At 30.8% G+C, this 26998-nt stretch overlaps 1 protein-coding gene across 48 annotated transcripts in view; it reads left to right on the top strand.

Annotated features, from left to right (window-relative positions):
* Window positions 1-26998, top strand: part of RIMS1 (regulating synaptic membrane exocytosis 1) — a 621810-nt gene that overhangs the window by 433720 nt on the left and 161092 nt on the right. For 10 of the 48 annotated variants that reach the window (XM_074310541.1, XM_074310546.1, XM_074310547.1 and 7 more), the window contains 2 exons: window positions 12705-12776; window positions 19594-19706. In XM_074310541.1, coding sequence (XP_074166642.1) covers window positions 12705-12776; window positions 19594-19706 — 185 coding nt within the window. Of the gene's footprint in view, window positions 1-1148; window positions 1233-7027; window positions 7109-12704; window positions 12777-17907; window positions 18091-19593; window positions 19707-24802; window positions 24833-25945; window positions 26002-26941; window positions 26992-26998 lie in introns of those variants that run through there. The other 38 variants (XM_074310503.1, XM_074310508.1, XM_074310502.1 and 35 more) reach the window with 14 other exon arrangements.

Genomic DNA, 26998 nt, shown 5'->3' with positions numbered 1-26998 from the left:
GTCGATTATAATATCAAGTGAGTATCTAGTCCAGCCTCCTCATTTTACCTGATAAGGATGCCCAGAGAAGTTAAATGACTTTCCTGAAGCCATACAGATGGCAAGTGGTCCAACAAGGATCTGAACCAAGAGCATCTCACACCGGGGCCAAGGTTCTTGCCTATATTCTTCCTTACACTAAAACTCAAGGAGGGCATTCCCAGTTCCCAAAGTTTGCCCTGATCCATTTTGGATATGTATTTGTGTGTATACATATGTGTATATTTAGATACATGTATACATACATATATCTTTGATTATTCATAGTTTATAATATGGATGATGGAGTTTTAGCACTAAAAGGAACCTTAGAGATAAAAGTTATAGATCTTCATTTTTCAAATGAAAAAACAAAACTAGTCATAGAGTTAGTTACTACAAATCAGGTCTGAAATCAGACATCCTGTTTCTCAGTCTAGGTATCTTTCCCCTAACACTTCCCCCAATCCATTTAGTTTCACAGAGTATGTATATTAAAATTTCAATCTAATTTTTAGAAAAATGAAAAATGTTCTTCAGAAAATAAATGCAAAGACCTTTTACAATTGTTGGGGTTCCATACTACTTGTGCCTAAATCCATCTTTGATAGTTGCTTCTTCAAAATATATAGGATTCTAATATATTTCAGATGAGAGGTGTTATTCTGCCTTCTCATGAGAATTGAAGTGAATTCATAAAACTATTGCTTTTCTTTGAATTATTCTGATTGTATTTTAAAGTTTAAGCTATATTCTCAATTTATTTTAAAACTAATATAAGCAAAAAGAAAGCAACTAAAGAATAAAACTCCTTAAAATTTGAATCAAGCTTTTTCTCAAGTGAAACTTTTGGAGTGCTTACCATTTTAAATATGGAAATAAGTTGTAGATTTTAGTTATCCTATTGTGTAATATAATTATTAATTTATTCAAGAATGGTGTGTCCATCTTAGAATATATATATATATATATATATGTATATTTTAAGTACATAATTTTGAAGTTAGAAAAAAGCATTTTGCCTTTTGGTGATACTTTTTCCATTCCCTATATGCCACATATCTTTTACTTTAAGGAAATACTAAATGTCCTGTTTTTTTTTTTTCCTGTCTTATTCATTGGATAAACAGGGGTAGATGTTCCCCCTCCCTAGATAGGCGAAGACCTACTAGTCCCAGGATTCAAATCCAGCATGCATCTCCTGAGGATGACAGGTACTAGTCAATTCCTCCTAATGGAAAAGTCACCTACAAAATTTGAATATATTTGAAATGAATTCATTACATGCTTACTGCCAAGAGCTCAGAGCAAATCCTTGTGATTCTATCCCTGACTGCTTTCCATTAATATACAGCACCTCAGAATACTCACAGATGTAACCCAGGTGAGCATTCAGGGATACTATTCAGATGCCAAATGAACCATGTTTTCTTTAATCTTGTTGCAAATATTTTAACATTGATTTCAATTCTAAAACAATCTTAAAAATCATCCATTTGTATCCTCAGGTGCTTTATAATACCTTAATTTCTGCTGCAGAGTCTGTTTCTTTTATTCTCAGGCAGTGAATCAGTCTTAATTGTCTCATTTCTCAGAATTATTGCTGACAAGCTCTGGTATGTGAAAGAGAGAGGGGAGTGACATATTTCATATTTTCATTTTTAAGGTAAACATTATACAGGATCAATTTTTCTGGCAAGTTTGGTTTGACTAAATAATGCCAGTGCTTCCATTCATGCTGATTCCCATGGGTCACAACATCTTCCATTGCTTCTAATCTCAGTTGTTTTATTCTTCTTCCAATCTATTTTTGGACTTATTATACTATTTTAAATATGCATTTAATTAAATATTTCTGATAGTTTGTCATATAATGTTAGATTTTTTTTTCCTTTTAGTATTGGAGAAAATTTATTCAATTCTTAAAATGTAATTCAAAAGTCAGATCTTATTAAAGACTTTAAATATTGCTTAAAGACACATTGGATTATGTATTTTCTGCCAAAAATTATGGTTCATTATTTTGTATTTTATTTGTTTGAATTTTAGTGGTTTTAGTTATCAGTAAACTTTTCTTTGACATACTTAAGATACATGTAAGAGGAGAGAAAGAAAATAATACACTTTTTCCTTGGTTTCTAAAATGGAAAAAGGACACCAAAGTTTTTTTTTTAAAACTCAATTATACATACATGCTTATTTTAAATGAAATTAATCCAGGTAGTAAATATTCAAAATTAAGTTTATCTTTGTTTGCAAAGCACTGGACATATTTTATCTGATTTGATCGGCTTAATCTATATTTAGCCACTAGACCCAGATGGCTCTGGAAGAGAAAGTGAGGTAGGTTATCTTACATAGCTCTTCTTTACTTAAATCCAATTCACTTGCATGTCATGGCATCACTTCCCTGATACCATGACTGTCTTTGAGAATGAAGGTCAAACAATTGCAGTTTATAACTTTCTTTATAGATAGTTTACTGGGTATAGCCAGATCAAAAAACCATTAACCCAGAGAGAATTAAATGATTCAAGATTGTAAAGGCTTTTAAAGGAGGAGAAGTGACATCAATATTGATAAAGAAAGGATCTTATATCACTATCATTTTTAACTCTGAGGAAATTACTTCAGAAGGATAAGTGACTTTTCCAAGATCAGGCAGTTATAATTTGAACTTGATGGCCAATAAGATTTCTAGTGACATATTTCTCTGAATTTGGTTAACATATTCTGCAAGCAAATGAGTAAAAAAATAAAATAAAATTGGCACCAACTATTCTAATTTTATCAAAAAGTTTAAATAACATAAATTAATTGCCACAACAGAAAGTTCAAGAAAGCCTGGAAAGTATCTTATAAAAGAAACATTTGACTTGTCAAATAGAGAGAGATGGTTTGCAAAGAATGCTGCCTTTACAATATAAATTCATTCCCAATTTCTAACAAAGAAAGATGATAATCATAAGCTAAAGTCCAGAGAATCAGTGGATTATAAAGATATTCAATTAAGCAAAGATTTTAAAAATTGGAAGGTGGAAATAAATTGGAAAGATATGCAAATACCAATATATCAAATTCTACTCAATCAAGGATGGTTGAAGAACCCTATTTGAATCTTCACATCATAGTTCTGGCTTTGCTGACAGAGAACAAAAATAAGATAAGCAGCAGTCATATTAGATCAAATGAATCAAGAAGATACTTGCTGGACATGAATTTACTGACTGGATACTAAGAGAGCAATAAGAACATCAGGATTTGTGATGTGTTCCATCACCACTCAATACCAATGGTATTGAGAAAAGTCAGATTATTTTAATAAAAGAGAACATAAGTACTGTTACTATATATGCTTACTTTCACATAAGCAAAAATTAATATAGGTTATCTGTACAAAAATCAAGGGCATCCTAATGGAAGAAATTATTTGAAAACAACCAGAAAGTAATATGTTGCAATGGACCATATCTCTACTACTTTACAAAGACTGGAAAATGTTAGGAATAATAAAAATTCATCATGGTAATCACTTGATTATTTAAGAAAATTTCAGTAAAAGATATAGTGTATTTTAACATAAAGTATCTCTGTTAAAAAAGTATTCATCAAAATATTAAATAAATATCAAAAACATTCCAGACTTCTTTAAAGAAATAACTGAAATTATCCTGTTCAATACTTTCAAGTGAGGCACAAAAAAGGGAAATGTGCCTATGCCTTACCTATTCTTGACAAAGTGAAGCATCAAGTCCAGGTTGAAGAAGAATTTCCTGTGAATAGTGAAGACTTCTAGGTGTTCCTTTCACAGATGATATTGTATAGATTGTGTTAAATTTTAGTATATTACAAAACTTTTGGAGAAATAGCTATAAAACTCAAAGACCTTTGACATGTCCATCCACGCAGGAAAAATAAATGGAAAGAAAATATCCATTGCTGAGCTTTCAGTGTGCCCCACCAGCATGCATATGTGGAACAGACAGTGTCAATGAATAGTAAAATACAGATAGAAGTGAAAAAAAGAGAATGAGTTTCATTACCTTCAGGAAATTGCAAAAGCTCCTTTAATGAGCTTCCCATGAAACAAAGGTCCATCTTTTCAATACTTATTTTCTTGCATTTCTATGTGGCAGTTAAGATAAACTTACTATCACCTTCAAAGAATTACAATTCCAGTATGTTATCAACAAGGAAAACAAAAGGACTGGGTGGGGGTCGGGGAGAGGGAAGGGGAAGATACCTTCAGTGAATTGCATGATGGGAAGAGAATCTGGACTATTTTGGGATAGTTATATGGCAAGATTAAGGGATGGCAGGTGAACAATCAGAATACTCTGTAAATACCAAAAGAAAGCCAGGGAGGTATCCAGCACAATTGAGCCTCAGAATTGAATACATGGGAGGACATAGACAAAAATTACATTGCATGTGATTGGTATCATCAGTGAAAAGTTCCCAAGTGATGAGCTCCTAAATACATTTAGTAGTGAATATTCTACAAACAACTGATATGTATTGAACATCTCTTTTCAAATCCACCTTTATTTGATAGCAACTAAATGGTGCTATAGATAAGAGCATTGAATTTGAAGTAAAAAAGATCTTTGTTCAAATCTTTCTGCAGACACCATGTGAATCTGAGCTAATCATTGTCTCAGTTTTTTCATCTATTAGAATAATATTTCAGGGCTCTTTTTGATCATAAAATGAGATAATAATTGCAAAGAGCAGAAAAAACTACACACACACACACACACACACACACACACACACACACACACACACACACACATCTATGTTAACTATTAAATTGTTAGTTGATTGAATCTGATAAATTTTGTCTTCACAATACCAAAATGTTAAGTCCCTTGCCCGAAGAGCAAGCATATAAGAGAGACTGGGCTTAACTACATACTTTCTTGACTTTGAGGCCTGCTCTATATCCATTATAAAATAAATGACTCTCATATTTTGGTAATTTAGGATATATTTTCTTTTTTCACATGGATTAAAGTATATCTTAAGCAATTGAGGCAGGATATGTAGGAAAGATAAAATGATAACATTCAAAATGTTTTGCTATCAAAATTCACACTGTGCTTAAAGCTTAAACAACTTGAAACACTTTATTTTGTGCTATTTAAATTTTTCTATATTTTAGTCCATTATTAGAAAAATAGTATTGTAAAAGTTCTCTTTTCTAACCACTTTAAATCATATATTGTAGTTTTTTTTTTTTGTTTGTTGGTTTGTTTGTTTTTAATTAAGTCTTTGGAGATTTGTAAGACACTAATACAAATAAGATTGGTATTTCTGACCTTTAAGTATATACTGAATATTTGGCAGCTATACTGTTGGGGGGGAAGGAAAAAAGGGAGGGAAAGAGTATGAATTTGCAAGATGAAGGAATGCCTTTTAACTTTGCTATTTCAGTGTCAGTGTCTATTTGGCATGGATGCTATTTTTAATATGCTATAATTTACCCAGTTGAGAACTTGATGTTCTTAAAACAAAGATTCACTGTGAAAATAGCTTTCTTTAAATTCCTTAAAACTGCTTTTGTGTATGTGTGCTCCAGTTGTGTTTCTGCCTCTGAACAAAATGTGGGCTTAGCTGCAATATTTAAAATGATTTAAAAAAATATGAGTAGAAATATGGTAATTATCATTAGCATCATGTAATTTTTTAAAAATCAATAATTGATTTTTTTTTCTCTATTTTGTGATTGATCCTAAGCCAGGAATGAGTATAGTTAAGTATAACAAGTATTTTCAAGTTAAAATATAGGTTAGGAATATTAATGTTATTTTTGAACTGTATCCACTTTAGGGCTTTCTATGTTGCCTTGCACATATCAATAGCTTGATAAATGTTGGATGACCTATTTATTAGTATTTTAAATATTTCAAACTGTTAAGTCCTATTCAGGACAAAACTTTTTTCCTAATACATTTGTAAATTTCTTTTAAACCTTCTTTGCTTGTTTATTGTTTGTTTTTGTTTTTGTTTTTGTTTTTTTGATGGAACCATTAACTCAAATATTCTAGTTACAGCTATCTGGGGTATTCATCTACACTAGGACTTCTTAAACTTTTTTCTACTAGCTACCCATTCTCATTTGGGAAATTTTTTATACAACTCCAGGCTTATAAATATATAATTAAGTATACAAATCAAGCATTAATTGATAATAAATCATAATTTTTTGACATGTGCATTGTTATAAAAATATGGGACCGTAACCAACAGTTTAAAAAGCTTTGATCTATATAGTGGCATCATAAAGTGATTTCATCGACAAAATGTTTTGGTGGGTAAACCCAGTTATATGCTGAAATTTCCTAGATCTTATGAAACTTGAAGAGACTGGTAGAAGAAGGTGAAGATGAGAAATAAAATCAAAGCAATATGCTTCATTTTCTATTGATTATTTAAAATTAATTAGTGAGTTCACATAGCAAAATTCTGCTTATCAGGTTTCATTCTGCAATTTGTTTTATATGTCCTTTGGTTATGTCTACTCTCCATTTAGGTGTTAATCACAGGAGCCTAAGACCAAGAAGGCCAGGGAACAAGTTGATTTGATGTGGCTAAATTCACTCTTATTGATGAAAACAAAGTTAGATCTTTAGACCTCATCAAATCACCTAAATGAACATTTTTTCCCTTAAGGGGCTTTTTATATAGATTCTATTTTATGAAGACAATTTATTATTAATCACAGTTATGATTCAGGATAATCACTTACTATGTGCAACATTTAACCATTTTTCATGCTTTTCATCATCCTTTGCAGATGTTGCTTTTTCAAAAAATATTCTTTATCTACACAAAAGAAAATCATCTTTGTAAAGGCATCAGAAATTTTATTTGGTATTTGACAGCTAAATGTATATGCATGTGGTTTTCTGGCTTTTGATTGCATGTGGCCATCTTCATTGCATGTGACCATCTCTCTGTTTCTATCCATTATATCCAAATCCAATTCTATGTTCCCCAAATAAAGAAGGACCCGGATGATGGAGTCTTGCATTCCTAAACAAGACAGTATAAGCCATCAAAGTGATAAACCAGCAACTACACAGAGGTATTCTTATTTATCAAATTTCAGTTTCAATTTTTTAAAAAAAATTGTTATTTTTTAGCAATAGAAATGCCTATAATATTAGCAAACTTTATCATAATATCTGAATGTTTTCAGCTTTTGCTTCATTGAATGGACCATATATGATGATTCCGTAATGGACTTGAGCAGTTTACAAATTATCATTAGTTTTTAAAATATTTTCATATAATAGATTGCTGCCCAAATCAGTGCTTTTGTGTTATTTTGGAAATGTGTCTATGATCAAATATAATATGTCCTGCCTGTTGGCAAGAACCAAAGAGATATTTTAAATAAGTAATAATGAAATTTTCCCTTAAAAGAATTTATTAATGTAGACACACTCCCCAACAGTATAGATTGCATTCCATCTATGACTTCTCATCTTGTAGCTCTCACCCTTGTCTTCTAAATCCTCCACAAGAGGGATCCCATCATGCTCAAAGCAATCTTTTTTTTTTTGTTTTACCATTATATAGTGTCCACCCAACCATCTATCATAATTTGTACAATAGGAATTCTTTATCCATTGCTTTTTCCTATATTTATGGATATATGCACACACATATATATATATATATATATATATATATATATATATATATATATATATATATATATATATATATATATATATATATATATATATATACACATATATATGTGTGTGTGTGTCTGTGTGTGTGTGTGTGTGTGTGTGTGTGTATGTGTAAGTGATGTAGCTAGGTGACTCAGTGGATAGAATACTGAGCCTGAAGTCAGGAAAACCTGAATTCAATTCTAGCCTCCAACATTTACTACTAGCTGTGTGACCCTGCCCAAACAACTTAATCCTCTTTGGCTCAGTTTCTTTTTCTGTAAAATGAGTTGGAGATGGAAATGGCAAATCTCTCTAGTATCATTGCCAAGAAAACTCCTAATGTGTTCATGAAGAGTTAAACACAACTGAAGTTATTGAATAATAGCAATGTGTATGTAGGCAGATCAAAAATTATTTTTAAAATTATAACAGTTCTCATTTTGGAGGTTTGAATTGTATATTAATTCCAGCATTATAATTTGCAAATAAGTATCAGTATAACTTCATCATTCATAGGAAGGCCTTTTCCATTTTCAATATCATCATGGAGAAACTTTGTCAAAAGAGAGCCATTAGGCAATGAATAAGAAAAAAAAATAGTATCTGAGAAAAGTTCAACAAGTGACTTAATTTGTCAACTTGTCTTAAAATGTATAGATTTGGGGATGGGACAATCAAAGAACATTTAGAAAAGATCTGTAATGATGTATATAGCACAGTTTTTTCCCATTTCTAACATTTGAGGAACAACATTTGAAATCTAACTTTGGAGTGTTTCTATGACAATGTAGAAATGTCACTAGAGCAAGCAAAAATAGAAAGAATTACTGCATTAGACAAAGTATACATATAGAAAAGGTAATTTCAGACAGTAACATAATTTTGAAGGTTTTGATGGAAATCATTATCTAGATAGCTGAAAAGATAATGAATTCTAAGAATGTAGGAAACATCATTAACTCTATTTTTATCTCCTCCTCTAAAAAGTAAAATTAGAAAATGTCAATAATTACCTACCTTTATGTCAACACTGTATGACCCTAGGAATGTCCCTTAATTCTGCTTGTCTCAGTTTATTCATCTGTAAAATGAGATGGAGAAGAAAATGGCAAACCTCTCCAGTGTCTTTGCAAAGAAAACTGCAAATGGGATCATGACTGAAATAATTGAACAACTAGATATGACTGAACAACAACAAAGACAACAGGAGCAGAATTTGAACCTAGATCTCAGAACCAGATTCCACAATATTTCTGCCATAGCATACTGTTTTTCTTTTTTAAAAAGACCTCTAAGAATGTATAGAGTATAGCAAATAATAGCTCCATTTAGGAGAAATAATATGAGACAAATTAAAAATGCTGAGGGTTACCATACTTCTCTTTCAATATTATTCCCAGATGTCCATTAGATAAGCAAGAGCTCATGTAGAATAGCAGCATACTATATCTAGAGAGAACACTGAACTAGGAGTCTGGTGACCTAGATTATAGATCTTTCTCTACCACAAAAAGCTGTGTGACATTTGGCTAATAACCTAGCCTCTCTGTGCTTTTGTGAAATGAGAAGACTGGGCAATAAATTACAAAGTGCCTACAAGGAGATAAAATGTCCTCCTAAAGTCCTTAATGTTATGAACTTTCTGATTATATGAGTAAAAATATGTATCCATGGTGTAATTAAAAAGGGCAACTAGATGGTTTCAGTGAATGGAAAGCCAGGCCTAGAGTGAAGAACATTGACTTTATAGCCATGAGTATATTCATTTGTTTTTCAGTCATTTTTTTCAAATGTCACATATGAAGAGAGACTTAATAGTGTCAATTTATGAAATTGTCCACTTTAAAGGAAATGTTAATTCTGTAGTCAAAATTAACTCCTCAAATGCTTTGCAAATGATATTGCTTGAAGATAGTTACTATTTATAATAAGAATGTCTTTGCTAAGTTTTACTCATTTTAAAAAAACAAAACCTGGGCCTTTATTGATGCAGAAAGTTTCAGTAAGGAAATTATTTCTATCTTAGTAAATCAGCAACAGTTTTGTTGCTTCATATCTTAGAAAATTATCTGGCTTTGCTAAGAGGTAAAGGGACTTGCCCAGGGTTACTTAATCATAATGAGTTGAAGACAGAACTTGAGCCTTCTCTTCCAGACACCAAGACTGGTTCACTAGCCATTACCTCTCTCAGGGTATCAGGGTTTATTAGTTTTAATCAGAGAATGGTTCTAGTAAATGATTCACAAGCAGCTCTCAGAGACTAGGGGTAGGGAAGTTAGGTCCAATATACTTTACAGATAAACTACATTATTGACATTTTCTCCTTCACTTTTAAAAATATAGATAAAACCACAAAGTCAAGTACTGAATTGTACTGTATGTTGATCTAATAGATACATGTTCAAACTGAAAGTTTAACTGTCAGTTTTCATGACCTAGGTCTAGCTGGCTCCAGAACACCACTCTGTATAATAATGATGAAGTTTATATAGCACAGAGATCTAAATTATAAACTATTTCCAATGGGAATTATTTTCATGTGACACCTCATTCTGGCAAAAACCCATTGCATGTTGTAACTAATGTTTAAAAGGATGCCAATTAAAATTCTTATTTTGCCAAAGTGTGTCTGGTTAGCAAAGCATTTATAAAATTAGAGTTTTATTTCTTGTGTATTGTTAGACCTACATCTATCAAGCTGAATCTCAAAGTAGGAAATATCTTTAGATTCCACATAATTCCACAATATTAATTCATGACATCATTATTATTCATAGTGGATATCACATGGACATAGTATGTTTAGACTAATCCTTTATATTGAAGCCATCTCAAATATCTGATCATTACAATGACAGGCACTATTAAAACCATGGTTTGCAAACTGATAAGACTTTTCTTCTTTAAGGGGTTTTTCTTTCTGAGAATTGTCTAAATTTAGTTAGGCACTTATTAAAGTAAAAGCATACATTTTAAACACTCACCAAAATTAAGTTAAGTGCTACAACACAATGCAGAGAATTATCAAAATTAAGTTAAGCAATCATCATTTGGAGTCTCTGTATGAGCTGCAGGGGGAAGGTGAAAAGAATTTTAAATATATGATATGCTTTATTAAGTTTTCTAAGTCATTCAGTGCCATTTCTGAACAAATACAGGTTTACATAGGTATTTCCCAAGATGTTAGATTTAAGAATCTTTATATATGAATAAAATATCCTTATTTCACTATGTAATTAACTGGAAGTAAACTAATAAAAAGAAATAGCATGAGATCCTCTTAATTCAGCAGTAAAAATGGTTGATTTGTCACTGTGAAGGTTGTTGAGGGTCATTCCCAAGCAACCAGGAGTCTCCATCTCTGCAAATTCTCACCACTTGGTAGCCACTTCTCAGATTCAGAATCTGGGAGGAAAAATAAGATGGCATAGTGAACAGGGTACTGGGCTTAGAATCAAGAAAGGCCTGAGTTCATGTTCTAAATTGGGCACTGGTCACATTATTTAACTTGTCCAAGTCTCAATTTCCACATCTGTAATACGTGAATAGAAATATCTAACCTGTGAGTAAAAATTATCTTTTAGTAAAAATCTCAACTTTATAACAAGGTTGTTATAAAGGATCAAATGAGATCATTGAAGGACTTCATAAGCCTTAATTATTTTGATATTATTTTGAAGATAATTATATTATGCAGCCTGTCATAAGGCAAAATGGGTTGTCCCTTTATCAAATTATCCCGATAATAATGCACTTCCAGCAAGATATTAGCTTGATATTACAAAGCAACTAATCTCAGAAAGTGGCAATTTAAAACAAGTAGTCACCAACTTGAGGTACCAAATCTGCTTTGCTCTGGTGCCTTAGTCTTACATAGCTCCCTACTCTTGCATAATAAGAAACAAATGAAGACAGTGACAGAATTCCCTCTGGTGTGGATGAAAAATTGAGGCAGACAGATTGTGGTACAGTGAGGAATAGCAGTAAAGCATAATTTGTAGGGCAGGATATTCAGCCTCAGCTCTAGCTGAGGCTGGGGAAACAAATGCTGAATAGAGTGTTAGAAAATAAGGCAGCAGGCTAAACACTAACATTCATAATATTAAAAAAAACAAGCAAAAAAAAAAAACCCTAATCTTCATGTATTGGGTTTTGTCCATTAATTGTTAATACTTCAACTTTATTAACTACATTTTATTTGCAAACACACATATATATGATAGTTCAGTTGGAACAAGAGCTAAGTATTCTTGTATGGGCAGGATATGTCTACATTTTCATTCTAATCTTAGTGTTTTTTTATAAAAAATGAATTTGGAAGTCTTAAATTATTATATAAATTTTTGAGAAACAAAATCCCTAAGTTGTGGAGAACTCTATACTAATTTAAATATTTTATGATATTTTAATTAATTTTTTAAAAACTTTTGGAAAATTTTGATTGAATAAGCAAGATAGGAAATATGTAGGACAAAGAGGGAAGCAACAGCATTACTAGATTTGAGAATGCACTTTATTTCACTCTAAGGGAGTGTGTTTAACCATGGTCCTTTCTTTGTTATGGATCTTTTGGAGAAATCTACTGGCTTTCAATGTAGATTTTTGGTTCTGTTCTCACTATTAAATGATGTATTAATTCTCACATCACTACCACCATCATCTTTCCTAGCATTTCTTTTTCCACTTCATTTTCTGCTTGTCATTGGGGGGAAAAATGACCATTCAGAGATGTATTCAGAGATGTACCTTCCACTATTTTCATATGGAATTAAGAGCCCCCTTCCTGCTTCTCATACCAGGTTTTCCCATTTGACAGTCCTTCTTATCCATATTTCCACTTTCTAAATGGGTTTTTAATTGGAAAACATTGATTCCGTAAAACTATTTGCTGAGGAATTATATAGCACTTTTCCATCTGTCAGGTTTTTTTTTTGTTATTTTGTTGTATGATTATGACTTTAGCTTATTTTCTGTACTTTTTAACATCTCATTTCACAGGCAATCTCGAAAGTCGGAAAGATCTAGCAACCAAAAACAGACTAGGAAAAGCAATGCATCTGATGCAGAAAGGTAGGCTTAGTTCTATGTTATTGTTAATGACCCATTTTTTTATTTTAAATATATATATACATATATATATATATATATATATACACACATATATAGCTATACATACATACATTTATATTATATTTTGCAACATATATTCAATTGTATTTCTTATGCACTGACTATTGTTTGAAGTGTTCAAATGTGAAATCAATTTTGTAAAATTAAAGAGACTAATGGAATAATCACTATCATTATATAGGTATGTGTAAGAGTAAAAGTATGACAATTTGAAGATAATCCCTTATTCACAGGGTTCCACCTTCTGTTTCTTACACTGATTATTGTTGATTTTACTACTTATTAAGATAGGTTACATTGACCTATTTTTTTATCCACACATATAGCTTTTCATGGATCCTGAAGCATTTGAATTCAATGTCAAGTTTTTTAGCTCAACTCACAAATTCAGTAAAGAATAGGTCCTGGACTTGTGATTTCACTGGTAGAAGGAACTCCTGGGTGAAGAGACTTTATATACCAATGCACATCAACAGTTTCTCTACATTTTATAATCTCATAAAATTGTCGAGAGTACTAAGATATTAGGTAAATTTCCCAAAGAGATACAACAACTAGTGTCAGAAACAGGACTTATACCCAGGACTTTGTGGCAAGGTCAACTTGCTATCCACTATACCATATGACTGTTTAACTATCAATGCATTAATATTCAAGATTTCCAAGTATCAATATGCCAGCAATTTAAATATTGTCTACTTGACAAGTGCCACTATTTTCTCTAGGTTCCATAAAGAATATTACATATTTAATATGTATGTTGTCCTTTAACATCATGAATTTAGAGGACAAAAATTGATTTGGAATCTCTAGTACCTTATTCTATCTGATACATAATAGGAGCTTCCTAAATGTTTGCTGATTATCTAGTTGATAGATAGAACAAGCATAGAGATCATATAATCCAACTTTTACTTTCTTAATAAGGAAAATGAAGCCAAGAGAATTGGCTTTTCTAAGCCATTAGTACTCTTTTCACTCTACCATCAAATGTGACATGACAACTGTCAGAATTTTTTAATTAAAATGTAAAATTATGTAAGAGTATTAAAATACTTCATTCTTTTAAGCAAGTTCTATATTTAGTATCTCCAAATATCCTGTAACAATGCAATAATTTTGGGAAGAATAAAAGAAAAACTTTTATCCCCTGATCACTAAACATTAAAAGAATAAATAAAAAGTGACACTACCTATTCTATTGTTTAATATAATCTACATCATAAAATGATATTTAACTAAATTGTGGCACTGCTTCCACAGTAGAACTTCCAGTAGCCTTCATTTGAATATAACATGATTGTAGTTTCCTTCCTCTTCTATTTTTTTAATTATCAGATTTTTATTTTCATCATCTTTTTTAATTGAATCATATCAAGAAGATGATGTATCTGATCCAACAGAATACGAGTAGTCTGACAAAGTAAAACGTAGTGACCAAATTATTAAATTTTACTAAAATTATATCTTCTGTAAAGGTTAGATTCTTTAGACATATATTCAAGTGTAGTTTTAATTTAGTTTCTGTGCCTATGGGTCTTTATGATATTTTATGGACTTTCATCCTGGGAAAAATGAGTTTGATGTTTTGAAGCATTCAATTCAAAGTCTTTTTTGCAGCAATTGATATAATATAAAAACATTACCTCACTGTAAAAAAATATAATCTTGGAGTAGACCCATACAATTCATATAAAGTGTTTTAAACAAGTACATAAAATAATCAGCTTTTTCCCTTGCCAAACATTCAGTTTGATTTTTCAATAGCACTCAACTGATTTATATAAAGTCACAAAAATGAATAAATTGTCTTCTCTACACTTATTACATACTTTATATCAACTTATACTGTTTTTTTTCACACTATACTCCAGTGTTTTAATTCCACAGAATAAACGAGGTATCATTGATATATGTAGAATCTAGATAAGCAATCTAAACCAAATTCTTCAAATTTCAAAAGTAACTGATTGCTTCATATTCCTAGAAGTTATTGGTTCTTGGGGTCATTGGGGCTTATTTCTAAATCATCACCTTATTTCTAAAGTTAAATCACAAAATCTACCATTCTGGCATTTTCTCTATTTTTTTACAATTTCCAAATTTTCATTTGCTTTTTCCTCTTAACTAAGAACATTAGATAGCTTTACACAAATTTGCATGTGTCTGTATATTTGTAATCATGTGGTTTTGTTCAGATTTATCGTTTTATCATTTGTACAGGACTCTCATTGAGGAACTTCCTTTGCCAATGGATATTAATTGCTCATCTCTAATCTTAGTGAGAAACCAAGAGGTTACATGACTTATTTGAAGTAGGATAGACATTATGGGTTAATTTTAGGACTACAACCCATTTCTTTTTCACTTTAAGGCCAGCTTTGTATCTACTGTAATATATTGATTTTCAATGAGCTAAAAAACAAAGGTTTTTCCCTTTAATTTTTATGGGAAATGATATTTAATGGCAGAATTCAAGACTTTCTAATAAAATTTCTTGTTGACTCATTACATGAATATACAATCCCTCCTCAGCTTCTTATATAACCCATAAAAATGATAAAATTAGCCACAGATAAGAAGGGATAATACTTATTGACAGAATAACATTTTAAAATAAATGGAAACAAATCAACTTTGGAAGTGGCCTAGAACTTGTCAAAAGTATTTTTTTAAACTGGGCTTTTGGTATCCACCCACTTTAAGACAATGGCATAAATTCTATTCTTCCACTTATTGATTTTAAGAGTCATATAATCTTCACATTTCAGCATAATTTAGCCATAGGCCAAAAACTCTCTCCTCAGAATTGTGTTAATTCATTTGATAAGAAAGTCCTAGCTTTCTCATTTCAATTCAATGCAGTCTTTTTTTTTTTTTTTTTTTTGAGTAGAGGTGGGGTGATGTGTTCATATCTTTGTGAACCTTTTAGGGGCTTTCTAGAAAAGGATACAGGAGTGGTTTGTCATTTCCTTCTCCAAGTCACCTTACAAATGAGAAAACTGAGGCAAAAAAGGATTAATTGACTTGCTCACATATTAAGTGTCTGAGGTCTAATTTGAGTTCAGGAAGATGAAGATGATTTTTCCTGACTCCAAACAGGGCTGTGTTGCCCAGCTGTCACCTCACTCTGCATAATTCTGCATAATACTTTTGTTAATAAGTTCTGAATGGACTACAGCTCCTCTTTCTTCAAGCAAAAATCATTCAATGAGCAATATTCCCTACTATTCTTCCCACATAATACTTAGTCAACATTGTACATACACAGTATCTACTGTTCCCATGAGAGTTTCTTTTCTATCTCAGATTAGGCAGATCTTGGTTTAAACAGATGCTTACCTTCTCTAAAAATTCCTCATGAAAATGTAGGGTTACATTTCCCATGTATCTAAAGTTTTGTTCATGTTCCCTCCTTCCTCTCTGGAAATTCATTTATAGTGAGCAGAGTAGTTTTACTATCAATTTAATCTGTTTCTAAACCTATCTTTTTCTGAAGAGGAATTTGTGAAGGACACATTCAAACTAGATAATAGAAACAATTTTCAAACAGTTAGTTACATATCAGTTTCCTTGAAAAAAAAGTTATTTGCTTTTTTGGGGGGTGGTCCTTGTCTATGTCATGTTTTGCAATAATTAAAATGAAATATTAAGAAAAGGAAGAGGTTACCAAAATGCTTGATGAGCAAATCAACCCAAATCAAAAAAGTAGAGAAGTTTAAAAAGTTTTCACATAGATGAATAATGGAATTGGGCCTATGAATGTTTGCTGTATTTACCAGATAGGTACATTAGAGAATGTTACTCTCAAAAATCAAAATAAAAGAAGCACACACACACACACATCTACATATTTACACTCTACATATCTATATTTGTATGTATGTATGTATGCATTCTTTAGATACCTCATTGTATAAAATTCTATTGCAAGAAAATATTCATTTTTTCTTGGAAGTTTACAGGAAAAAATGATTTGGAACTTATATTTCTATGTTTGAGTGTAGACTGTGATCTCAATTTACTGGGAAGTATGTGTGTGTATGTGTGGGGGAGAGTGTAGGTTGCTAGTATTTCAATTATAGTGGTGGGGAATGGGGGTGGGTGAGGGAATCACACTTTCATCCAAAATTCTCAATTTGTGAACTCAGACATCTTAGAAATAGTAGTAAGTTCCATGCTCCTTTTATTCATCCAAACTCTTGCTTTAAAAAAGAATATTCATAGCCAAATTTCTGGCTTTTCCTGTTCAGATAAGAAGATGTAGAAGTTACAATATTTATGTGTTTTTAATTAAACTCTTGCTTGTGAAGAGGTTCAAATTTTGATCTGTAAATACTGTTTCACTTTTACCAAAGTATTTTTATTGATTATCCCACATTATGCCAAGTACTATTATATACCATGAAAAAACCTATCTGGTATTGTTTTTGAATGCCTATCAATACTAAATGGTGAGTAAAAGTATAAAGGACTGTGAAAAACAAAATAGTCTATCATACTGAATAGAGGACAAGAGAGAGAATCAGAATGTTCTAAATACATGATCTATTTCTGAGCTAAACTAGCTTTTTGATGCTAGCTAAGTTGCTTATTTTTTTTAATTCTCCAGTCAACTCTCTAGGACTTGAAGTGCCAATGTGCTGAAATGCCTGGTAGAAGGAATTCATTCATCAAAAGTATGCATTCCTATTAACATCATAAGTCTAGGCCCATTCCTGTCTCTATTTCAAAAATCATATTTGTCTATTCCTGAAAGAAATCCTTAAGTGGATTTTTCTATGTTAACTTAAAGTTCTTTTAGATAAAGAGAAAATACATTGTATGAATTAAAGAAAGTCAATTAATGTCTTTAAAACTTCTTTGGCATGATGATTCTCAATGCTAGGTGGTTTGTTTGTATTTATTTTCACACCTGTATCTAGCAGTCAAATGACTAAGTTTTGCTTTGTTCTGAGCATCACTGAACAATTACATTAATTTACTGAAATTTTCCTTGGGCAAATGGGTGGTGGGAAAAGATAATGTGGACGTGTTGACTGAAAGATTTTTTCTGACCCTAATGTTTTAGGGTTCTCCCACAACATCTTTCTAGAAGGGGACACCATACCCCAAGAACAACTGATCAGCCAGTCATTAGGGGAAAACATCCCTCTCGCTCAAGGTCGAGTGAGCATTCTAGTGTCAGAACACTGTGTTCTATACATCACCTTGCTCCAGGAGGGTCGGCACCAGCTTCTCCGCTTCTGACAAGGTTGCTATTCCATGTACAGCCCCACATTCATGTGCTACCTTCCAGGTGTCAGTGTGGTGTTGTACTTCCCTGAACATTTGATGCTTTCACTCATTATGGCACTTATACATGGAATCCTTTTTTTCATGACACACTTCTCGCACCTCCTCTAAGACTCACATATATTTTCTCTGTATTGATGGAAATTCTCTATTTAGTACCCCAAAATTACCATCAAGAATTAAATCTGGCTGTGTTGCGTCCTTCCATCTGTTTGTGGCATATTCATATGAAATGATTTTTAAAATGGGAAAAACTGTGTATAGTGAATTACTTAAAATAAAAGTTTGAATTTCATTTAAAGTCTTTAGGAAATGATATCATTGCAATTAGATAAACATTATTTTAGTGATTCTTAGATTAAAATATATGACTATTCATTTGTAAATAGAGAAACCACAACTTCTGTGATGTAATTTATTTCTCCTGTGTGTCAGGATGTGTCATAGTAACATACATAGGGAGCTAGCCTCAAAATTAGGAAGATCTGGGTTCATGTCATTTCTGATAGATTCTGACTGTGTGATACTAGGCAAATAAGTTACCTTCTCATTGCCCTAGGCAATTTCTTGAGACATTGAAGTGTATAGAGGTGCTGACTTACAATGGTAGAGAAAATTCTTCATTAGGCAGTTCTCTACACCAATGAGATTACAGGTCTCATCCTGTTTATCTAATTTTTTATCTTTGTTTCAAGTACTGTGATATCTATCTAAAATTAAAATTCAATTTCAATTAAAAAGTTAAAATTTTAAAAAATTAAAAAATCCACAGTAGCAAATTTGAAGAAGCATACAAGAATGATGAATATATCATAAATAGATACAAATAAATACATAAAAATAAAAACATAAATATAAAAACAAATAGAGTTATTTGAAGATAGTGTGCATAATTCTGGAAATAAAATTTCTTTCCTCATTTTTGTAGAAATGTAGTGTGATCGGCAAAAATCGACTTAATACCTATTTTGTATATACAAATTCTAAAATCTCCGATTATATATGTTTGGTTCAACACTAGCAAGAATAGATCATCCATAGAACAACATTCTTGTAATCATAATATTTCAGCTAGAAACTGCTCATTACAAAAGTCCAGTCAATCAGTCAATTAGCATTTTTGAAATGCTTATCATATGCCAGACATTGTATTGATCACTGGAAATACAGAGAGAGGCAAGACCATCCTTGTTCTCAAGGATGGGAGTCTAATTCTATTAAGTAGAACTGTGAGACATATATATATTCACAGTCCATTTCCATGCACTCTTGATATTGCTCTTTTTATTTCGTCCATCTAAAATGTGCTTATTTTTTTTTTTTTTTTTTTTTTTTTTTCCCCCTTCAGTGAGGATCTGGCAGGCATTTTAATGTTTGGCTTAGACGAAAAAGTAAAATCAAATTGACTTGGATTAAAGTTGTGTTGCTTCCTTCCTCCCTACCCCCCTTATTTTCATTACAGAATACATCAACAAGGAAGTCCAGGACAGTCTCCACCTGCAGACACAACCTTCAGTAATCGTAGGGGAAGACAACTCCCACAGGTTCCTATAAGAAGCGGCAGTATAGAACAAGGTATCACCTAATGAATGAGCTATCATAGTCAATAATTTTTCAGTTTCAGAGCATTCCCTTTTTTCTCAGAATCTATCAATCACTTATTTTTTAAACATAAAAAAATTGATTTTACACTGGAAAGAATTGTGTGCATGGTAAGGATATGATTTATTTTGATTCTTGGATTATCAGTCCAAAGTATTAATTAAATGGTTAAAAAAAACTGTCTTTGGGGAATAACAAAGGTTACAATGTGAAAATGACAAAGCAAAAATATAAATACCCTTGAATTGATGCCTTTTAGGCATCAATGAATTCTTCCACTAAAAATTTACTTTGCTGACCCAACTGTAAGTTTTTTTTGTTTGTTTCTTGTTTTTTTTTGTGTGTGTGTGTGTGTGTGTGTGTGTGTGTTTGTTTGTTTTTTTAGTGCTAAATGACTATTTCCTTGATGAGGATTATGATTTGCAAGTATTTACTAGCATTAAACAGTGGATGGACTGGATTTTGAATTCAATTTTTAAAATTCATATCACTGTACTATTTTCTAGTATATGTGTTATATTTTATAACGCATATAGTTTGGGGTCTTTTTAAGTCAAAAAATGAAGTCACATCCAAATCATACAGGTCAAATGTCTTATATGATGAATATGAGGTTGCTGGTTCTTCAAAAAATACATAAAACCATTGTTTTAAATGGATGATGTTTGTTGTTGGTATATAGTGATGAAAGAACATTGAAATCTAGATGCTTTTTCTTAAATAGATTGGGTATAGGTGTTTGATAATCAATTTACAAAAGCTATGACTAAGTATCCTTATATAATTATAAAAACAATATCCCTGACTAACTCAAAATAGATTTTTCAGAAAACATGTACAATGTTGAAATGCTGAATATTTTTCCTTTCACCAGTATCTACCATAGCTGAATTTCATTTTGGCTTTTATTCCATGTTTGGGATTTCTTCTTTTCATTTAAATGCTAACTACAGGGTGGTTCTAGAAATGATTATGTAATATATTGAAATGTGGCTGGACTTTTGCATTAGAAAGTTGGAAACTATCGTTTTACTTTGTTCACTTTCTGGTCTGACTAATGGTATTTCTTGGTATGTCATCTTTCATTATATATATTTTAATTCTTCTGGTATTTTTCTTCTGAATTTATATATTTTATTTTATGTTGGACTATAATGATTGATACCTAAGAGTAAAAATGCTTTATTTAAAACATCATGACACAAATATGGGTTGAACTACATGACTTTTCAACTTTCCTCCAGCTTAGAGAATCTGTTTCTAAAGAAAAATCAAAGGTTTAATAAAAGACATACATTGATTTTTCAAATGGATATCATAATGCATATGAAGAAGTATAATAGGTAAAGAGGAATGCTGATTCTAGAAAACCCTAAATTTGTATGTGTTGATGTATCATACTTTCAGATCATATATAACAGATGGGGACAATAGGGCTTCCTTTGGAAATGATTAATTTTGTGGAAATTGGACTTTACTTTCTGAAATAATAATTTTTATTTTTAATTATCTCTTCATAGTTTTATCTAAAGTCTATTGTTCATTCTGTTGTATAAGAAATTATGTCAAAAGGTTGTTGAATATTAGTGACTAGAGAAATTCATTCTTTAAAAAATGTAAAACTAGTTATTCTTTAATATTTATATGAAAAACAATTGAAGACTTGATTTGTCATATTTTTTGATGTTTTCCTGTTGCTAATTTAAGAATGATATTAGATTTAGTGCTTAGCTACCATCATGAGTTATCAGCTTCATACTATCAAATATTTAGGTACTAAATGGCATTCTTATTAGAAATTCTTTGCATTTCCTCCACTTGTAAATCAAGCATTCTAAAAATCTGATATAAAATAATTGCACTACATATTGATCATATATGATGAGACAATTGTAACTTTATTGCCATAAAACTAAGAATTGTTATTGCAGATTTAAGGGTATATATTTCAAATTTCCATTAGAAAATAATAACATTTTTATAAAAACTGAATATTTTCTATTCCTGATATTAATATTCACAGATGTCTTGCAGAGAAACTCATCAATTTGTCAGGTTTGCGCTGAGTGGAAGAACAAGAATGACTGAATAAATTGGTTGGGGTTTTTCTTCTAATTTTTAGTTTTACAGGCTTATCTTATTATATTTAAAACTTTTTTCTTGTCTAATGTTGCTAGGTATTTCTTCAATGATTTATATCTTCAACAGTCATAGAAACTTGCCTGTTCTTAAATGACATCTGCTGTAAATATATTGTGATATCAAAGGTTTCTTTAAAAAAAAAATCTCTAAGTCTAAATTTGTTCTCATTGTTGATATGTTAAAGATAAATGTTGGTAGATAATTTCAAAGTGCTCAAGACAGTGAAATCCCAAGAATTCCCATGATTAAACAAAATTTACTTGGCATATATTTTTTATGAATACATTGCTGAATGAGTATTAAAATATTTAGTTTCCATTTCTTGATAATACATATATATATATATATATATATATATATATATATATATATATATCTCAAATATCCAAGTAATCAATTCTGACTCAATTATAAGAATTTATTAAATTTTCAATTCATTAAGATGATATTTAAGTTGGGATGGTATTCATTATTCTTTCCTGTGAATGCACTTTAATGCATTTGCTTTATTTTCTGACAATTTTTATATAATTATATATACATACTCACATAAATATTTAGCTTCTCAAAGAGAATAATTGTGTGTACATGTTAAAAAACAGTATGACAGTGGATAGAGAGCTGGCTTTGACTTTGGTTCAAATCCTGCCTCTGATATATTCTATCTGTGTAACCCTGGACAAATCACTTAAATTCTCAGTACTCTAAGACAACTCAAAAAAAGGTGCTAGTCTGTTTATAGAAGTTTTTGTTTTGTTTTGTTCTGTTTTTCCCCATATATGCATTTTACATTAGTGAAATCATGAATCCATATGAATCCACTACAATTATTTAAATTTCAGTGCTACCAATTTTTTTTCATTTCCTTCCTCCCTCTTTCCTTCCCTTCCCTCTTTCTTCCTTTGTTTCTTGAGAACAATTTTATATGACAACTGCACTTAGTTTAACTTTTCTTAGACTCACTTTTTATAAGACTCTTGGAACAAATATGGTAATATTCCTAATTTTGACTCCTTACCAAAGCAGAATATTCTCATTCTTAAATGATTTCCCTCTAAATTTATGTATTATGTTGCTTCCAAATTTTTTGATGGAGAATTCAGAATATTTATCTATATGGCTATTTTTCTTGAGTGAGTTAATCCACTCAAGAATTTTTTTCTCATACTTTAGGACAAATCTTTGTTATTAGTAAGAAAAAGCTAAAGCTCACAATTAATACAATTCTTTGGAAGAATACAATTAATTCTTCTTTTCCATAAAATTTGTTTTGGATCCTCTTAAAATAATTTGCTGAAATAGGAAACTATATTAGTTTATGTGCTTTAATTACTAACAATTTGATTCAATTGCCATTTATAAATGGCTGATTTATAAAGAACATTACAGACTGTTATATTCAATTTGGTTTCAAATTAAACTATGTTTTCTACAAAGTTCAGAGTTTAGAAGAGAATTGATCTATTCCAGGGATTTCAAACATACTGGTCACATGTATACCACAACACTCTTGTGAGAAGCTTATCTCAAATTAAAATGCAATATTTAATAAACACTTAACAAAATAAATAAAAATACAATAAAACATAGTTAATAAGATTTGGTTTTCTAAGTTAATATTTAGCCCACAAGAATCCTTATATATGGTTTAGTAGTACCAGTTTTTAATTGGGTTTTACAACATTGGTCTATAACATAATGAAAGCTTATAATTAGTAAAAAAAAAAAATAGACTTGAAAAAAAAAAGACGAGTTTTTATTCATGTAGTTTCTAGAGATGATATTAAATAAAGCATAGCTGCACTAATATTATATTACTCCAAACAAAAGAAGACAGAGGGAAGATGCCCAAAAATGTAGTCACTTCCTGGATTTATACTGACATTATTTTAAGGCAAAGGAGTGAATAGAATATCACATAGTTCATTTCCTATAATAACATCTTGAAAGACTTTTCTGGGCCAGAGAATATAATGATGTTTTTTCCATGCATAATCATATTCTTTTGGTATAAAGATGGAGGAAAATGGGTGTTTAATCTAATTTGGAAGCCCACATCATCTTCATCACTTCAGTTCGAAGGTTTTGTCCAGTAGATCTATACTAATAGATTTCTTGTTTTTAAGTCACAGCTTTATAAAGACCAAGTTTTTGATGGATACACTGGTGAATTAAGTACCAGCTTATGAAACCTGGTTGTTACTACAATCAGTAAGACCTAAATAAAACACAGATTTTCATCATTTCCTTTTGTACAGAATATTTTTCCTTTTTAAATAATATTAAAGAATACTCTTCATAATGTAGAGATATCTTTGGTGCTGAAGTAAGGAATATATAATTTATTTAGCAAATTATTGATGACCACTAGTACAGATTTTAGATGGCCTGGGGGTGATTCAGTCTTTTAATTAGAAAAAAAAATAATTCCTATTAACATGAAATGTAAATAAGCAATATTATAATGTCACAAATAATCAGTGTGTTATAAAAATTAACAAATATTTTCCCATGAAAAATCTAATATCACATTTCAAACAGATCTAGAAATCTTAGAAAATTATGAGGTTCCCTCCCGAAAAGGTAAAAGAGAGATTTCATGAACTTTTTGTTTTAGATTAAATACATTTTCACTTCTTCATTTTTTATGATTTCATTTGACATCTTCTGAAGACTTTGCTAAAGTCTGTTTGAAGACAATAGAGATTCCATCATCCCTTCTTTGATTATTTTAAATACCATATTTGATCCTGCCTCAACTTTGACATCTCATGGTTTGTCATTACAACTTATCATACCACTTTTATACATTATATATATATTTTATTGTTCATGTCATTGTCTTATTACACATTTCCTTGTCTAACTACAAATTTGCTGATTTCTTTCTTTTGTTTCCATCATTATGTGCATTTAATTCATTGAAGAACAAGACAAATATAGCTCTTCCTCAAAAGGTAAATATTAATGTAACTTCTCTATCCCTTTAACATTGTTATTTTCCATTATAAAATGTAATAGGTATTTTGTAACTTTGCTCTTTTGAATTATAAAAAGTTGAGATTTTCATGAACAGAATAATTTAAAATGAAAATTATTTATCCAGTTCATCATTGTTGCTTTTGAATTTGAAATATATTTGGAAGGCTTAATTTCTTTAAAAAGGATTGAATAGAATATTCAGTGGTAATTATCAGTGTATATGAGTAGATAGATGAACTCTTGAAGAAAGTACTATTATTTTAAGAAATTAAAATCTATTTTTTCACAAATATGCATTTATTCATTAATATAAATTATTAAGTTCAGATAAATTAGAGAGCATTTCAGTGTAATAAGAAACTCCTTATCAAAATAATAAAAGAGTCAACATTAATTCCATTTACTCTTCTACTATTGATCAAGAATTTATTTGTCTCACCTTTTTCTTCAAGAACCACACAATCAAGTATAGAAAGAGAACAGAAAGTTATTTTAATTAATAATCCAGAATGCTCCTAAGAATGTGTTTCTGTGCCTAACTATAACCTGTCTGTAATTATTGCCTCCAAATGGTTGCAATAACTATAACTTATTGAACATCTGTTCATATTTGATCTCTTCTTTATTTTTGTCTGAAATAACATCCTATTTCCAGATTATTCATTTGGTGCTCTATGTGGTTCTTATATATTGCCTGTGCTTTTCCTCATATAAAGAGAAGAACCAAAGATTTTGGTATGGATTTTCAAAATGTGAAAATTAAATTGCAACCTACCACTTTCTAATGTTCATTGCACAGAAAAGACATTGCAAATTTATTAACATATAGCTAAAATGAGAAATATATTCCTGAGTGCTAGTTTCTCAGTGCTATTGTAACATCTCCATTTTCCCCTTACTAACATAAAGTCCTCCAGAAGTGCCAATATTATAAATGCATTGCTGTCCTTATTTGAATGCTTTAAATTCTGTTACACATACTTATCAGCATTGTTTCAAATGTATCACTAGATGATGTGTTCTTTTTATTCCCATGGTTTTGCACTGCTTTCTGTGCATTCTGCCTTTCCTATTAAACTACGTGGAAGGAACACATGTCCTTTGGGTTCAGAAGGATTAAAGTGAGGCCCAATGCAACTGAAAGGTATAGAGACCTTTAATTATAGTTAATATAAAAACTTTATTGGAGAAATAATAGACTTTAATACTTCACTTCAGAATCCCACAAAGCATTTTTAAAGTAATGCTCTATGTTTAGAGTAACAAAATCAAGCTGCCTTTTAAATAAATCTATAACATATCAACCAAAATTTATGATTGGAAAATGAAAAAGAAAGATAAGCAAGGCAGTATGGTATTGAATCAAAAGACTAGGAATATTTAAATACCCTGTAAAGTCTTGGGCAAATTAATTTACCTCTATGGCTCTCAGTTTTCACACCTCTAAAATGAAGGGATTATACTGAATCTTTAAGCTTCCTTAAACCATAAATCCTATGATCCTATGAGCTGTTTTTGAGGTCCAAATTGACTTGAAGTAGGAAAAGATATGGTTTAGCCTGAAATTCCTATAAACTATACAATCTCTTTACCAGAACATATGCTGGATCTTCAGATTTAGATTGAGCATAGAGAAGTCTTCCTGCTGGTTTCAGACTGATAAATTAAGTTTATGGTCATGATTATGGACTACTAGTACTCTGTAGTCAGTGTGTGTCATATGCTGAAGTATTTCTCCAGAGTCATCATTTTAGTTTTCAAATTTTTCAGCATTTCTTAGGGAAACAGTAGAGTCAGGGAGCTATTGCTTAGAATATCCATCTCAACCTTACTGTGATAGATAAAGAATCCCATACTTATGCCATGGAGGAAGACCACAAAGGCTGCCATCATAATGGTCACTGCCATGCAGTTTACAATACTATCATTGCAAATTATAATGGTAGCCTTACTCCAGAACATTTTATTCCATTTAGTGAAATATATCCAAAATATATAAATGGGGGTGTGTCATCTTCTAGAGATGTATAATTAATTGGAAAGAGGAACTAACAATGTCCATATCTCTGTTTCCCTTTTAACAGCCTATTGTATAGCAACATCATGGCTGTGAAACACCAAAATGTTCCAATAGGTAGGAG

The sequence above is a fragment of the Sminthopsis crassicaudata genome, chromosome 4, assembly GCF_048593235.1.
Source record: "Sminthopsis crassicaudata isolate SCR6 chromosome 4, ASM4859323v1, whole genome shotgun sequence".
Classification (NCBI taxonomy): Eukaryota; Metazoa; Chordata; class Mammalia; order Dasyuromorphia; family Dasyuridae; genus Sminthopsis; species Sminthopsis crassicaudata.
Note: the sequence above shows the minus strand (reverse complement) of the source record. Positions and strands in the feature narration are given on the sequence as shown.